The 14,716-nt window shown below is 45.0% G+C and overlaps 1 protein-coding gene across 1 annotated transcript in view; it reads right to left on the reverse strand.

Annotated features, from left to right (window-relative positions):
- The window catches only part of LOC309822776 (NACHT, LRR and PYD domains-containing protein 1b allele 3-like), a 37,803-nt gene that overhangs the window by 10,645 nt on the left and 12,442 nt on the right, over positions 1-14,716 (reverse strand). The window contains exons 3-11 of the mRNA XM_082654798.1: positions 13,957-14,001; positions 7,992-8,033; positions 7,632-7,661; positions 4,147-4,191; positions 3,530-3,576; positions 3,384-3,433; positions 2,880-3,097; positions 2,516-2,766; positions 86-220 (exon numbers count right to left, since the gene is read on the reverse strand). Coding sequence (XP_082510924.1) covers positions 86-220; positions 2,516-2,766; positions 2,880-3,097; positions 3,384-3,433; positions 3,530-3,576; positions 4,147-4,191; positions 7,632-7,661; positions 7,992-8,033; positions 13,957-14,001 — 863 coding nt within the window. The remainder of the gene's footprint in view (positions 1-85; positions 221-2,515; positions 2,767-2,879; positions 3,098-3,383; positions 3,434-3,529; positions 3,577-4,146; positions 4,192-7,631; positions 7,662-7,991; positions 8,034-13,956; positions 14,002-14,716) is intronic.

Genomic DNA, 14,716 nt, shown 5'->3' on the forward strand with positions numbered 1-14,716 from the left:
GCATTATTTTGAATATCTTCAAAACACCATATCTAAGAAATATACATCCTTGCTACTACTCCAAGGTGGTTTTTAAAATACCTACCTCGGGGGTGATTTCAGCTTCTGGATCGCTGATCAGCCTGTACTTCTTCCCATTCTGCAACAACTTCTGGCAAACGGGAGGCTTGTCGATTTTCATGAATTTCTTAGAGGAGTGCTTTACAGACTTGGAAATATCCTGAAGGAGGAAATAGGTTTTGGTTTCGAAATCCATCAGCAACAACTGTCAGAGACCTAAGAGCCAGGCTGTGCATGTGCCAGCTGCATTATCTTCACTTCCTCCTACAGAACGACAGCGGGAGAGTAGCTTTCACAGTGCTCACAAGGGAAAAAAGCCACAGAGGCTGAGTCGCCTGTGATCTGCACTTCCGGCACCCAGATCGCCAAACATCTTCCTGCGAAAGCACTACAGCCAAAAGCAACACTTATACCCTGTGTGGCACCAAAAAATCTGCTTCTGAAGAATCTGAGAAAATTAAATTAGCACTAGCATTACACATCTGTATTACTAACTACATGCCCATCGTGTGAACAGAAAGCAACTCTTTTACTGTACATGGTTCCAGCCTACTCGGAGCTTGTTTCCATCCTTATTTTCACAACTATCCCTTTGACATGGCCCTAGAGGGGACACTGGCTTTACATGTAATGTAAATGCCCCCAAGAGGTTAATGTAACCTTTGGCCCAAGCTCCCTTGGTAAAGCAGCTGTACAGCCGAACATGAAATTTAGGTTTCCTGAGGCAGAGTTCAAGGAAATCTCTTCCTACGTAGGAAAAACATCAACCCAAGAAGAAAGGTGCAAAAATAAAACACCAGCCAGGAAGGACATCCTGCCTTATGCATGCCACACTCCCCATTGTTCTGGTGGCATCCTTCTCTACATTTGCTGATACAATCAGCTCCCTACCCCAGCTTCCCAGGAAGTGTGGAATAACGCTCTTTTAATTAATTGATTTTACTTTAAAAAAAATATAAAGTTCATCAAATAATAGTACTTATTCCAAATCTAATGCTAATTATACATTTTTTTAACTTTTTATTTTATATTAGAGTATAGCCGATTAACAATGTTGTGAAAGTTTCAGGTGCACAGCAAAGCGACTCAGCCATACATATACATGTATCCATTCTCCCTCAGACTCCCTCCCGTCCGGGCTGCCACATAACACTGAGCAGAGTGCCCTGTGCTATACTAATTATACTTTAGATGTGATTATTTTTATACCATTTTAAAGACTATTTTCCCAACGGAAAGTATTATCTTTAAGGAGACTACAGGAAGCATATTCCACTTGCTTAGGAGGAAACTAAGAACCTATTACTTAATCAAGTTTTTATACTTTAATACATATTGCTAATTTAAATCAGTATAATATTTTAAAGCATGGAAATATTACAACCTAAAACCACTGGGAGTAGGTAGTTTGATATAAATTCTATAACTCAAATTATAACTCATAAATTAGTACACTTTATTATAGCTCTAATGCTTATTTTTTTCCAATTCTGTTAAACCCTAATTTTGAATCTGAAAGTATAATTTTGAGTCACTGCTTTATCTGCTATATTTCAGTGCTCCATCCGCCTCTAAGTCGTTATAACTGTATTGACAGCGAGTCAGCCTACGAAAGGAGATTCAATTCTCTGTTATAGCTACAGGGCAGAAAATAGGCTAAACATCATGGCCTTATTCTGTGTTCTGGAAAACCGGTTCCATTATGAATATCCACAACCCTCCCCTCAGGCCACGCTACCTTAAACACATTGGGTACTTCATGAACATTTGCTGCTACAAAACCCAGAATGTTGAACCCAAGGTCAATTTTTATCCAAAAAATTGCTCTGGAATGAGTTACCCTAAGAGATCCATCTTACTGACGGAGCTTTAGGCCAAGGAGAAACCTTCAGTCGCCCTACACTTGACCCAAAGACCTGAAACGGTTCCCCAGTGTATCCAGAGCAGGTGCTTCTCCAACTCTAACGTCCCAATCACCTGGGAATGTGGACCAGTGCAGGCTCTGAGTCTGCAGGTCTGGGTGGGGCTGAGACTTTGCATTTTAACGAACTCCCTGCTAATGTCAGCCAGCCACTGCTGGTCTCCATGTCCCCTGGTCCCCTGGTCCCCAGACCACATGTCGAGCAGCAAGGAGTAGAGAACAGATGGCCTAGGCTGCCCACCAGGCAACCCTCTCCAAGGCCAGGCCTGCCTGTCTGTGCCATCCCCACCTCTGGAGCGCTATTTTCCTATCTCTTATCTTCACGACACTGTTTACATGTATAAACACCTGTACTCCATGGATCTGAGGACCTGGCATGCACCTAGGCACTGACCTGATGACCTCTGTGGGCGAGCACCAAATCAGACCCGCTGTGGGTGACGCTTAAATCAACAGGGACGGGACCCACCCAGATGTCATGTAAAGTCTGAACACAAAGTATTCGACACTTAGTATTCACTTTCATTGATTTACCTTGATGAAGGACTCATTATTGGTTGCTATGTACACTCGAAAAGACAAGGACGGGTTATGGTCGATGGCTTTGTACAGGATCACAGCCCCGTGGTGGAATACTGTTTCTTCGCTTTGAATAACGGGTCCCACAGGAGAAAGAGAGCTCACGTGCCATTTGACATGGGTTGCAGAATGGTCCACAGTATATTCTAACGAGGCCCCAGTACTTTTAACATGGAAGACTTTGAACGTCATGTTGGCATCGCAGTCTGTTAACACATGAAGGTGAATCAGTATTCCAGGTATTGTATGGGTTGCACACATACTCTCACACATGTGCACACGCACACACCAACTAAACTTTTAGCAAACGAGTACTTACGACCCAAGCAGAGGGAATGTGGAAAATGAATGGAGGTAAGGCAGGTTGGGTCACATTTAACATCAAACAAGGGTCCACCGACAACCCAGGGCTTCACAACCAGGTCCGCGTATTTGCTCCAGGACAGGACGCAATACTTGATGTCAACTTTTCTGTTAACCTCAAATATCAGACCAGTCTCCATGCACTGGTAAGTTCCCTCTGTGTCCACCTTCAGTCTGCATTGGATAGATAAGAACACCTGTTTAGTCCTGATGTTTGGTTAGGAGAAGACCTCTGAAAATTATTTTTTTTCAATTCATTTTTTGTTTTTAATTTCACTCAAAAGCACTAAGGGAACGCTATAACATTTTGAAGCAGCACCATTATCAAAGAAAACAATCCAAGTAATTACATAAAATGTGTAAAGTTAGTTATGCTTTTTGTGTTTCCCCTACTTGGGGTTATAATTATGTAGAAAGTTAAATTACTGAAGATATGTCTTCTGCATTCACAATTACTTACAAAAACTGTCCCCGGGAAAGGAGCCTGGGGGTCACTAGTTCATTGTGTTTCTGGAGGAAAAGCACATATATAACCTATAAGTAAATGCTGTTTTCTTAAATAAAGCAAATTAAAGAATCATCCCTTCATAATTAAAAGATACTTACATTTTCAGCATTACAGTGTTCACAGTGAGATTGGATTTCATTAAATTCTAAATGACAGAGAAAAAGTTTTGCTTATAGGAATGTGACCGGCATTTTCAGACAAAAATTGTTTTAATAAATGTATAAGATATGACCAGATTACAAAATTCCAAGGTACAGGTCCCTCAGCAATAATGCGACTATTTTGGAAAACATCAGTTCACACCTGAATTAAAATGACCTGTGGACAATTCTTTACCCTCCCATTCTTCAACTGTAAAAGATATGGTCACACATGTATTGGCGTAAGTCAGTCACAGCGTAAATCACTCAAACCCTCATCTCCAGCGTCACAACCAACAGGAGTTTTAAACATACATTCAACATCTCCGCGAGTGGATTCAGTGCCACATGATGCATCATGCTTGTGAGTCCCGCTGTAGGTCTAAAGGCATGAAAACGAGCTTGAAAGCGACTCTTAAGTTTCCATGCACCCCGTTTTGGCACATTAAGTCTTTAGCTGATCTTCTGGCACAGAAGCAACAGCTCTCTCAGAATCCTCCTCTCACACCACAGGCACAGGGAGAACGGGATGAATTAGAGAAAACGAGAGGGCAAGGGCACTGCCTCGCTCTTACCCTGATTAGACGCTTCCTCGGTGGAAGATTCTCTTAGCTCCCCATCTGTGGAGACAAGAAGGGACCGAGGCACAGGTGGTCATGAACGAGCTCTTCACTAGTTACTCCTCACCTAGGCCAGCGTCTCGGCTGGACAGCCGCGGCCCCCAGTGAAGAGCCCTTCACGGTGGCCAGGAGTCGGGAACTAAGCTGGAGTCATTATCCCCAAGGTAGGGCTTGACTGGCATCAGCCCTTCAGGCTAGTACAGAGTTCGAGATAAGCTTGGAAGTAAGAGAGGAGTTGACGTCTGATTTTAGGCATACTTAAACTGGAACTGTCTTGTAAGCGTCTCCGATTTAGCATGTAGACTCCTTCCATTGGCTCCCCACTACTTTCAGCTTCTATCAGCCTCCCCACGCTTACTGCCCTCCGGTCACTCCGTGCCACTCTCCACACCAAAGTACGCTCCTGCCTCAGGGCCTTTGCACTTACTGTCTCCTAGAACAAATATTCACGCTGCTCACTCCATTACATCCTTGCAGTCTCTGTTCAAATGTCGCCTTATCAGAGAGGCTTTCTTGATGCCCCCACCCCGACCAAAGCAGGGCCTGCCTGACACCTCTCTTCCCCCTTCATTTTCTTCAGGGCACTGCCTGTCACCTTGCACACTATACAGTTCAGTGTTTCTGCTTCCTGTCTCTCTCCCCACTAGAATGTAAGCCTCATGAGGACTGTAACCCCAGGGCCTAGTAAGTGCTCACATTCTGATTGACTAGAATTCCAGAATACAAAAATGTATTATGAAAGGGAACAGTGGTGAATTTTCCTATTATCTACACTGGCCACTAGTTGCATGAGCTTGGGCACTCTAGTTATGCACTAAATCTCTCTGTCCATTACTTTCCTCATCTGTTAAATGAGGATTAACATAATACCACCCCCAGAAAGATAGAAAATAAAATTACAGGTAGGTATTGCACCTGGCACTCGGCAAGCACTCAGTGAGCGCTAGCTAACTGTTACTAGCTATTATTTTGCTAGGGCAATGGGTGGAACTCATTAAAAAATTAAAGAATTCTAAAGTAGACAATAACTCTTCACTTGGGGTAAGACCTAATATGTTGAATGCTTGGTTTTATATTTTAAAGATCTGAACAAGCTTTGGAAGGGTGAGCCCATGGGTAAGACAGGCATCTTCACCACATGTGGAAGGTCCTAGGCCACCACCAATGCCCAGAAGGTGTGGACTCTCCCCAGGATGCTGCTCCAGCCCTGGCCACACAAGCTGCTTGCTATCAGGGCGTTCATTATACAGGAACCAGGAGGTGCAAGACAGAACCAGCTTTAAGAGACAGCATTAAGATGAAATAGAAACTAGAGACTAAAAGTATTCAGAATTCTGGACTCAGAATACTATAGATCCAAAGGTTCTTAAATACTGACCTAAGTCCTGCACCACAAAATTCTTCAATCATATTTCCACAGCCACTATCCTAAAAAGCATCATAAAATTCTAAATTATTTAGCGGCTATCATCTATACCCGGGGTCCCCAACCCCTGGTTCCTGTTAGGAACCAGGCCTCACAGCAGGAGGTGAGTGGCGGGCGAGCGAGTGAAGCTTCCTCTGGGGCTCCCCATCACCGTCCCCATCACTTGCATTACCGCCTGAGCCATATCCACACCCCCCTGACCCGGGTCCACGGAAAAACCGTCTTCCATGAAACTGGTCCCTGGTGCCAAAAAGGCTGGGGACTGCTGATCTACACTGCACTTCATCCACATCCCATGTCTTTGTTTCTACCTATCTGCCTTGGGAGCAGAGAAAAGAAAAGAGGTTAGAGAATCCTAACCACCCAGCAAACTGAGTCTTCCACCAGGTCCTCCCAGCCAAAGCAGAGAAATTGATGCAATTCTCTCCAACACATAAACCACAGCTTCTCTTTAATCCACACGACACAGGTGACCTCAGAGCTCATGCCTATGAGTGGAAGGCATATCCGATCATGAGGATGATGGGTGGGCCTGCATCACCAGCCAGCCCACAGAAAAGTAAGCATCCCAGGGCAGCCTGCCGGTCCTTCCACCTGACCTGAGAATGGAGGTGAATGGGGGGGGGGGTCTCTTTGATTTCTCCCCCCAGGATGGAGGATAAAAGGTCTTTTAACAAAGAGAATAAACTTGGGGGAGAGCAGGGCCCCGTGGATAGCCTCGGGGCTCCAGAGACAAGCATCTTCAGCCCACCCACTTTCAGTGCCAGAGACATCCAGGAGTCTAATTTGGCCAAGGGCCAGGTCCAGCAGCTCCCTGACCCACACGTGCCCTGTCTGACCGCACTGACCGTGCCCTCCCACCCAAACATCAGCCTATCTCGAGCCTCTGTGACTCAAATGTCTTCCACCTGGTTGCCACCCTGGTGAGAACCTGGTCCAGGCCTGGCTTCCAGGACCCTGAGGGCCCTGCCTCTGGACTCTGTGTCCCTGTGGCCATTTACTCAATTATTAACCAGGGACAACAAAGACCGGATCCCAATACACAGCTTTCTGACTTCACTTCTACCCTAATCCGATCTGCTGGAGGCTAGACTTCTGACTGCATTTTGCAGGATGAAATAGTCCTTACAATGTATAAAGGGGATTGGAAGTAGGAGGGCTGGTACACATTCTTTCCTTATGGGTATCAGAATGTGACATCCACTCCACGAGTGTGATACAGAAATAATTACAGGTTCTTATCAATACATAACGTGATTGCAAGGAGCTTACAATTACCTTCACGGGTTCTCCGCTGGGAAACCGCAGAGAGAATTAGATTAAAGACAGAAGGACTTCTGAGTGAAGAGACTTCATTAATTTAAAAATATTACAAAGGAGCCCTCTGACTGCCATGCTATAGTATTTGTGTTCATAAGCAGATTATATTCTAAGAACTGGGGGAAAAAAATCCTGCAGTAAAATAAAATCAGTTAGAATATAAGCTTAGTCATGCAACATTTTTTTCCTAAGTCTTTCACAAAACTTTAGATCAAAACCAAATTTTATATTTAGAATCTACGTCTTTACAGTGGTTTCATACCCAAGTTGTTCACAAACAGCCAGAAGAGCAAGCCAGAAACTTTAAACCACAAATGTACAACATTTTCAGCAGCAAACAGTTTACTCTGTGATAAACTGTGGGCGGCGACCACCTCGGAAGGAAGCCAAGGCCACTGCGGCGACAATGCAGATTTCAGCCAGTCCCTCAATCTCTTCTCCTTTGGGAACCGTGAGGGCAGAACCACACATGCAGAGTCTTGGCATCAATGCAGACCAGGAACACATCCTTTGTATTCCAAGTCTACTGAGCTCAAATTTTCAAAATGCTTATTTGTTTCCCAATGTTGAACCCAATTTTACACAGGAAAAGATCACGAACAAGCAACTTGCAACTTAAAAATCTCAAAGCCTATCCGTCTTTCTTCCTTTCAACAACAAGAAAGAAAGTCAGAGGAAGGAAGGATATACTCACTTGTTTTTTCTGGTTTTGGCGTCTCATTATCTACAAAAAAAAAAAAGGTCTAAATCAGATTCATACAACAACTAAGAAAAAACACAGGCTAACGGGAGAATAGGTAAAATGTTTGCCTCTCACCAATAGCAACCATTTCCTGTCTTTCTTTTTCAGCTCATCCTGTTTTGCCACTTTGCTTGCCAACTAGCAATTATTTACCATGTGAGCACTTTTTCAGTACTTCACAAAAAAGACACTAGTAATTATTATGTCCTCAAGCAATGTAAGTGATCTGGGCATTACTTTAAAATAAAAATAAAGGTGTCTATGTTTAACTAGAATTCTGTAATTAAAGAAACACATACACAGATAACTCACCAGATTCACTTTCAGAACTGCTCTCAGAACTGCTGTCCTCACCTTAAAAAAAGCATATGCCAGGAGAAGCACACAATGAATAAAAGTAGGAACTATTTTTTTTTAATTATACATATAATAAAACAGATCCAAACTCAACTAATTTCTTCTTTTCATCCATTCTCACTAAGTCCCAAACTAGCGTGGTTTACAGAAAAGAAGGCTTATCTTTCTTTGGAGCTGGATAAAACACACTTTAATGGCTTAAATATGAGCTCAAATCACACTCTGGCTGCAATAATCACTTTATTTGGGTGTCACCCAAGTCCCACCCAGCCTGACCTGCTCTCGCTGCTCCTGTCTTGGACCCACACTCGTACATCTAGAAGGCTCCATGCAAAAAGTTCAAGGACACAACAGTGCAGAATACTGTAGTGTAAATGCCATTTCCCTGAAGCATAGGACAAACAGTCTATAGTATTCAACTACTTCTGGAAAGAGCGATCCCCAAGAATGCTCCCTCCTCTTTCTCACGCCCAACTCAGCGCCTCCATCCACGGCAGTCAGGCTTCTGTTCCCACAACTAGTTTGGAATCCTTTCCCTGATGTCCCCAAAGGCCCACTAAGCCCCAGACCCATGACTGCCACGGGTAGACGAGACCCCTACCTCCCGTCCTGCCCGCACAGCCCTCCCGTCTGTCCTGGTTCTCCGCCTGCCTCTCCGTGTGTCCTCCATTTGCCTTCTGCTCCGCTCCACACTCCACCCACACTCCCCGCTTCCAGCCTTCTTTCCACCTCAAGAGCCCCAAGAGTGCTGGCCACCTACTCCCAAATCTGGATCTGACCTCCACCTCCAGGCGCACCCTGGGCCTCCCCTGGCTGCCCAGATGAGCGCCCGGGCAGAGTCAGCCAAGTGCACCCCCTCCACTCCCTCCCCTCGACTGCCGTCCTGCTTCGCCCCCCACGCAGGCTCAGGATCCCCTGAGCAAATACACGGAAAGCTATTCATGTTATTCTCAAATCTTCCCTCCCTACACACAACTACTGACAACCAAAGCCAAGGACGGACAATAGTTCCATGGAGAAATGGAAAGATTTGAGAATAAAGATGAGGACGATAATACAGCAGCTAAGAGCAGCTTTTTGGAGTGTTCACTATGTGCCAGGCGCTGTGCATATACTTACTCATTTACGTGTATTCACTCATTTATATGTATTTACTCACTTTGCATATGTATATATATTTACATATATTTACGTAAGAGCTTTACGTATATTTACACATTAACTCTCACTTCCAAATGAGGTAAGCTGAGGTCAGTTAACTGACTTATGCAACACCACGGAGCACCAGGGCATTACCCCTTATCCCCCGCCCAGGAAGCCTGGAGCTAAGATTTCAACTTGAGCAGTCTGGCCTGAACTTGCCCTCTTAACCGTGTTGTTACACTTGCAAACATGCTTCTTGTTACTTCAGCAGTTCAACACCCAGGAGCTAGAGACTGATTGGATGGGGCGGGGTGGGGGGAGTAGGAGGCAGACTCCTGCATGAGAGGATGCCTGAGGGGAGGGCGAGGTGTTGAAACAGGTGCTGGGAAATCAAAGTGATAGGACATGGCCTTGGTCTTCCAGGGCTGAAAGAACAGAGCAGTGGTTCTCAACCTTGGCTGCATGCTGATATCACCTAGGGAGCTTTCTAAACACACCCATGCCTGGAACTCTGGGATGGGGCTCGAACAGCAGTATTTTTTTTAAAGGTCCCCAGATAACTGCAGTGTGCAGCCAGGGTTGAGAACCACTGGCCTAGAATCAACCCATTTTAATCACTTCCTCGTTCCCCAAGCTGTACCCCAGGATGATTACCACTCCTTCCTCCAAGCCCTTACAGATGCCATCCCATTGCCTGGAAATCCCTTCCCCGGACCCCACTTCCAGAGCTCCTAGGTATCCACTAAGAGCCAGCGCAGTGTCACTTCTGCTCACAGTCTCCCTCTGCCCCACCAAGGTAGGTGAGCCCTGCCTCTTTCCTGATCCTGTCACATTTACCCCATTGCCAAGCAGTGCCTGCTTGCTTAGCTGTTGGTCTGTGAGCCCTGGAGGACTGAGGCTGTGTCTCACCACCTTGATTCCCCAGCACGCATCCCTACACAGATGCGCAATGAATGAATGAATGTGTGAACGAACGAATGCTTTGCCCAGCTTTAAAGAAGCAAGCAGCCCCCACCATGGCCCCTCCTTATTCTGTCGGTTCCGTCCGGCAGTCTGGGACCTCTGCAGGGCTGTAATTCTGCCTGGACCAGTCCCAGGTGAGGCCCACCTTCTGCCCCAGGTCCCTGGGAGAGGGAGTCTGGGGCCAGCCCTTCAGCTCACCTTCCCTCTGGTTCTGGACCTCGGACTCCTGATTCTGTTTCTGCCTCCCTGCCCTGTGAGCCTGCCCAAGTCCCCAGGACCATTTTTCTGCCTCACGGCACAAATTTGAGAACTAAATAAGATGTCTGCGAAGAGGGACCAGCCCAGGGCCTCGCACACAGTAGGCACTTAATAAGTGTTACTAATAGGTCACATTCACTCCTAAACTCCAGTGACAGGCCAGTCCAAGCCTGCTACTGCAAGCACTAAACCCTTCCCATATTTGTGCAGGTGAAAGCTCTGGCAGCAGGCTCCCTGTTCAGGGAAGCTGGTGCACAAACAACCCTCAGCTCTGAGCTTCTCTTCCCCCAGCTTCTCATCCTGATGGGTGCCACCTTCGCCACGCCCGGCTGCCCTTCAGAACGCCAGCCTAGATGCGGACAAAATCCATACTCCTTCCTTTGATCCACTGCATTCAACTAAAAAAACCGCTAAGCTTTTAAAAGTAAATTTTACTTTAAAAAAAAATAGAAGGAGGGAAAGGTGAGAAAGGGAACAGAGGGAATGTGACAGCAGGCAAGCTGAAAGAGCAGGTCCCAGGCCTTATCTGGTCCAGAGGCCGGTGCATTTTCTCCCCTCTGAGGGTTGAACACTTCGGGGCAGACAGCAGGGGGATGCAGGCCACAGCCCCTTCCACATACTCTCGGCCTAGAGAGGAACAGCGGCTGCACAGCCCGCTTCCCCTCCACTCCCGAGGCCAAGTCAGGGGTCACTCCCGTCTCCCCTCTGGGGCTCGCTGCCCTGCCCTGTACCCCGTATCAGCTTTGCTCTCAGTTTACAAAAATCACCCTCTGCTTCTTGACAAGGCCAGCCTCCCTTCATCCAGCTGAGAAGCTCCACCCCACTCTGGCCTGAGGTGTCTGTCCCTTCACTCACCTGACCATCTGTGTTACCCACTGGCTGGACTATACTCTGCGGGTACACACTTTTAACTCTCATCTTTTGATTCGGACACTATCACCAGCAGCGGGCTTTCTCCTCCTTTCTCAGACAGCTGGGGGAGAGCTGTCCTTGCACAATCCCATTTTAATCTCCATTTTGGTTATATCTTACAAATCCATAGTTCTCCTCTTTTATTTAACGTTAAAACCAAAGGGTACTTCACGTAACTTTAGGTACAGTTCCCCTTTTGTCACTAGGAACATGGAAACCTCATAAAAATAGCCGACGTAATCATCAAATCCGTACAATGTTACCTTGAGGAAAAAGAGAAAATATACTTAATTTTCCAGATATAACAATAAAAACTCTACCATCTGGCAACAAGATTGCCAGTTGGCTCTGTTCTCAGAAGTGACAAGGGTAAGGAAACAAATCAAAGGGACAACTTTTGCTACTTGTATGTCCTGAAGCATATTCTATTCCACATAAACCTAATCACAGGAATAAGTCAAGTGTGCAGAAACCACAGTCCCAGCAAACTGTTCGGGAAGCAGGACCCTGGGCACGGACATGACTGAGCTTAAGTTTTTCAAGAAAACATGTGGATTTTTTCTGGACAACAAGCTTTGGATATTTTTCTTCTGATATAAGCTGTTTTTTTTTTTTCTATAAGGACCTTATTGAGATCGAATTTGCATACTATACAATTCACTCAAAGTGTACAATTCAATGGCTTTTCGCATATTCACAGAGTTGTACATCTATCATGACAATCAATTTTACATTTTCATCACCCAAAAAAAAACCCTGTACCTTTTAACTATCCAACCTCCCCATTCCTCCCAGACCTAGACAACCAATACTCTATTTTCTGCCTGAATAGATTTGCCTCTTCTGGACATTTCATATAAATGGAATTACATAATACACAGGCTTTTGTACCTGGCTTTTCTCACTGAGCACGTTTCCAAGGTCCAACCATGTTATAGTATGTATCAGCACTTTATTCTTTTTTATGGCTGAATAATATTCCATTATATGGTGTTGTGTATTGAATTGTGTTCCCCCCCACCCCAAAAGAAAATTCATGTTTGAAGTCCTTAGACTATGACCTTATTTGGAGATAGAGTCTTTATAGAGGTATTTACCTCAGGTAAAATGAGATCATTAGGGTAGGCCCTAATCCAGGATGACTGGTGTCCTTACAAAAAAGGGAAATTCAGACACAGAGACACATCATAGGAAGAACATCATATGATCATGATGATGGCTATCTACAAACCAACAAGAGAGATCTGGAACAGATCTTCCCTCCAAGTCCTCAGAAGGAACCAACCCTGCCAACACCTTGATCTCAAGACTTCTAGGGCTTCCCTGGTGGCGCAGTGGTTGAGAGTCCGCCTGCCGATGCAGGGGACACGGGTTCGTGCTCCGGTCCGGGAGGATCCCACATGCCACGGAGCGGCTGGCCCCGTGAGCCATGGCCGCTGAGCCTGCGCGTCCAGAGCCTGTGCTCCACAGCGGGAGAGGCCACAACAGTGAGAGGGCCGCGTACCACAAAAAAAAAAAAAAAAAAAAAAAAGACTTCTAGCCCCCAGAACTGTGAGACAATACATTTCTGTTGGTTAAGCCCCCCAGTCTGTGGCATTTCGTTATAGCAGTCCTAACAAAGTAATACAAACGGGTATACCACATTTTGTTTATGCATCTAAAACCTGATGGACTTTTGGGTTGCTTCCAACTTTTGACTATCATGAATGATGCTGCTGTGAACATTCATGCACAAGTTTCTCTTGGGTATACACAGAGGAGAGAAATTGCTGGATCAAATGGTAATTTGTTTAGCTATTTGAGAATGACCTGTTTTCCCAGATGGCTGTGACAATTTACATTCCCATCAGCGGTATATGAGGGTTTTAATTTCTCCACATCCTTGACAACACTTGCTACTATCTTTTTCATTATAGCCATCCTTGTGGGTGTGAAGTGGTATCTTGCTGTGGTTTTGATGTGTATCTTCCTGAAATGATATTGAGCATCTTTTATGTCTTATTGGCCATTTGTACATCTTCTCCGGAGAACAGATTTTTTAATCCAAAGGGCCTATGTAATCTAGCCCCCACCTGCCTCTGCAGACACATTATGGCCCTGCCACCTTTCCCCTCTCTCTCTGATTCCAGTCATCTGACCTTCTTCAGCCTCTGCAAACAAGCACTGTGCACTTTCCCACATCAGGGCCTTTACACCTGCAAGCCTTTTGAACTAAGACAACTCTTTTCCCCACCTTTGCCCTGTTACCTCAATTCATCCTTCAGAGTTCAAGTCGACCATCACCTCCTCAGGGAAGCCTCCCAGGACTACCCTAGCCACCACCTGGCTGGGCTCACAGAGGACCCTCTATTAGGTTAGTGGAGCCAATCTAGGAAATGGCCTGACTGCCCCATCAGATAAATTCTCAGTTTCACTAAGTACCTCTTTATCACCAAACTTTAAAGTCACTGATTTCACTAGGCTAGGTAATCACGGAAGTTTAAAATTCATTCAACTCTTTCAAGTAGAACGATGAAAGTCCCTACCTTTCATTCAGATTGTCTGAAGTAAAACAGAAAAATAAATGGTAATTTATCTTGCTATGAATTGGTTATTTTGTAAAAATTTCATTTGGGCATTTACCAATATTAATCACATCCCTTACCTGATTTAGAGTCCTTTGAAGTATCTAGGTTGGGACTGGGGCAATCTAAATTTTGAGAAAGAAACAAAGTTTAATAGTATAAATACAAGGATAAAATAGAAGATTACGTCCATTTTTATAAAAGCTGCTAAACCAAAAATAACAGAAGCACCCTATTCCATAAACTGAATCACCTCTTTAGAGCCAAAGCAGCCTTGCCTGTCAAATGAATGCCCAGTTACCAACGGTAAACAATGCCATATTCTCAAAGGAAAAAAGATTTAGCTCAAGAAACCATAAGCCTTTTCCAATAGAGGGCAAACAGAAAGCCAACAAACTTTATCATTACATTTGGTTGGATCCCTGGCAATCTCTCAATTTCGTGCCACAGGGCATTGTTTCTTTGTTTGATTAACTCAGCAGCTCCCTAAAAACACCCCTGGTGATTAAGTAACTTGACACCAGAAAGGAAAAAAAAGCACCTGGTATTAGATTTTGTAACTGAAGGGCAGACAGAGATGTTACTATACCAAAGAATCAGTGTCCTTCCCCAGTTAACAGTCAATTCAGGCAAACAACTGTCAACAATTTCGTAAAATGACACAAATAGGTTAGAGGTGAGGATGTAAAGTTGGCCAGATAAGTTGTGACCAGACTAGGGAGGACCTGGAATGCAGTCAGGAAGAACTAGCCTTGGGGGATGGTTCTCCTACAGGGAATGACATGGAGACGCGGAATAACATGGAGACGCAGAATTACATGACAGCTTCAAGCTGGAATG

Source organism: Grampus griseus, assembly GCF_964374135.1.
Source record: "Grampus griseus genome assembly, chromosome: 5".
Taxonomy (NCBI): domain Eukaryota; kingdom Metazoa; phylum Chordata; class Mammalia; order Artiodactyla; family Delphinidae; genus Grampus; species Grampus griseus.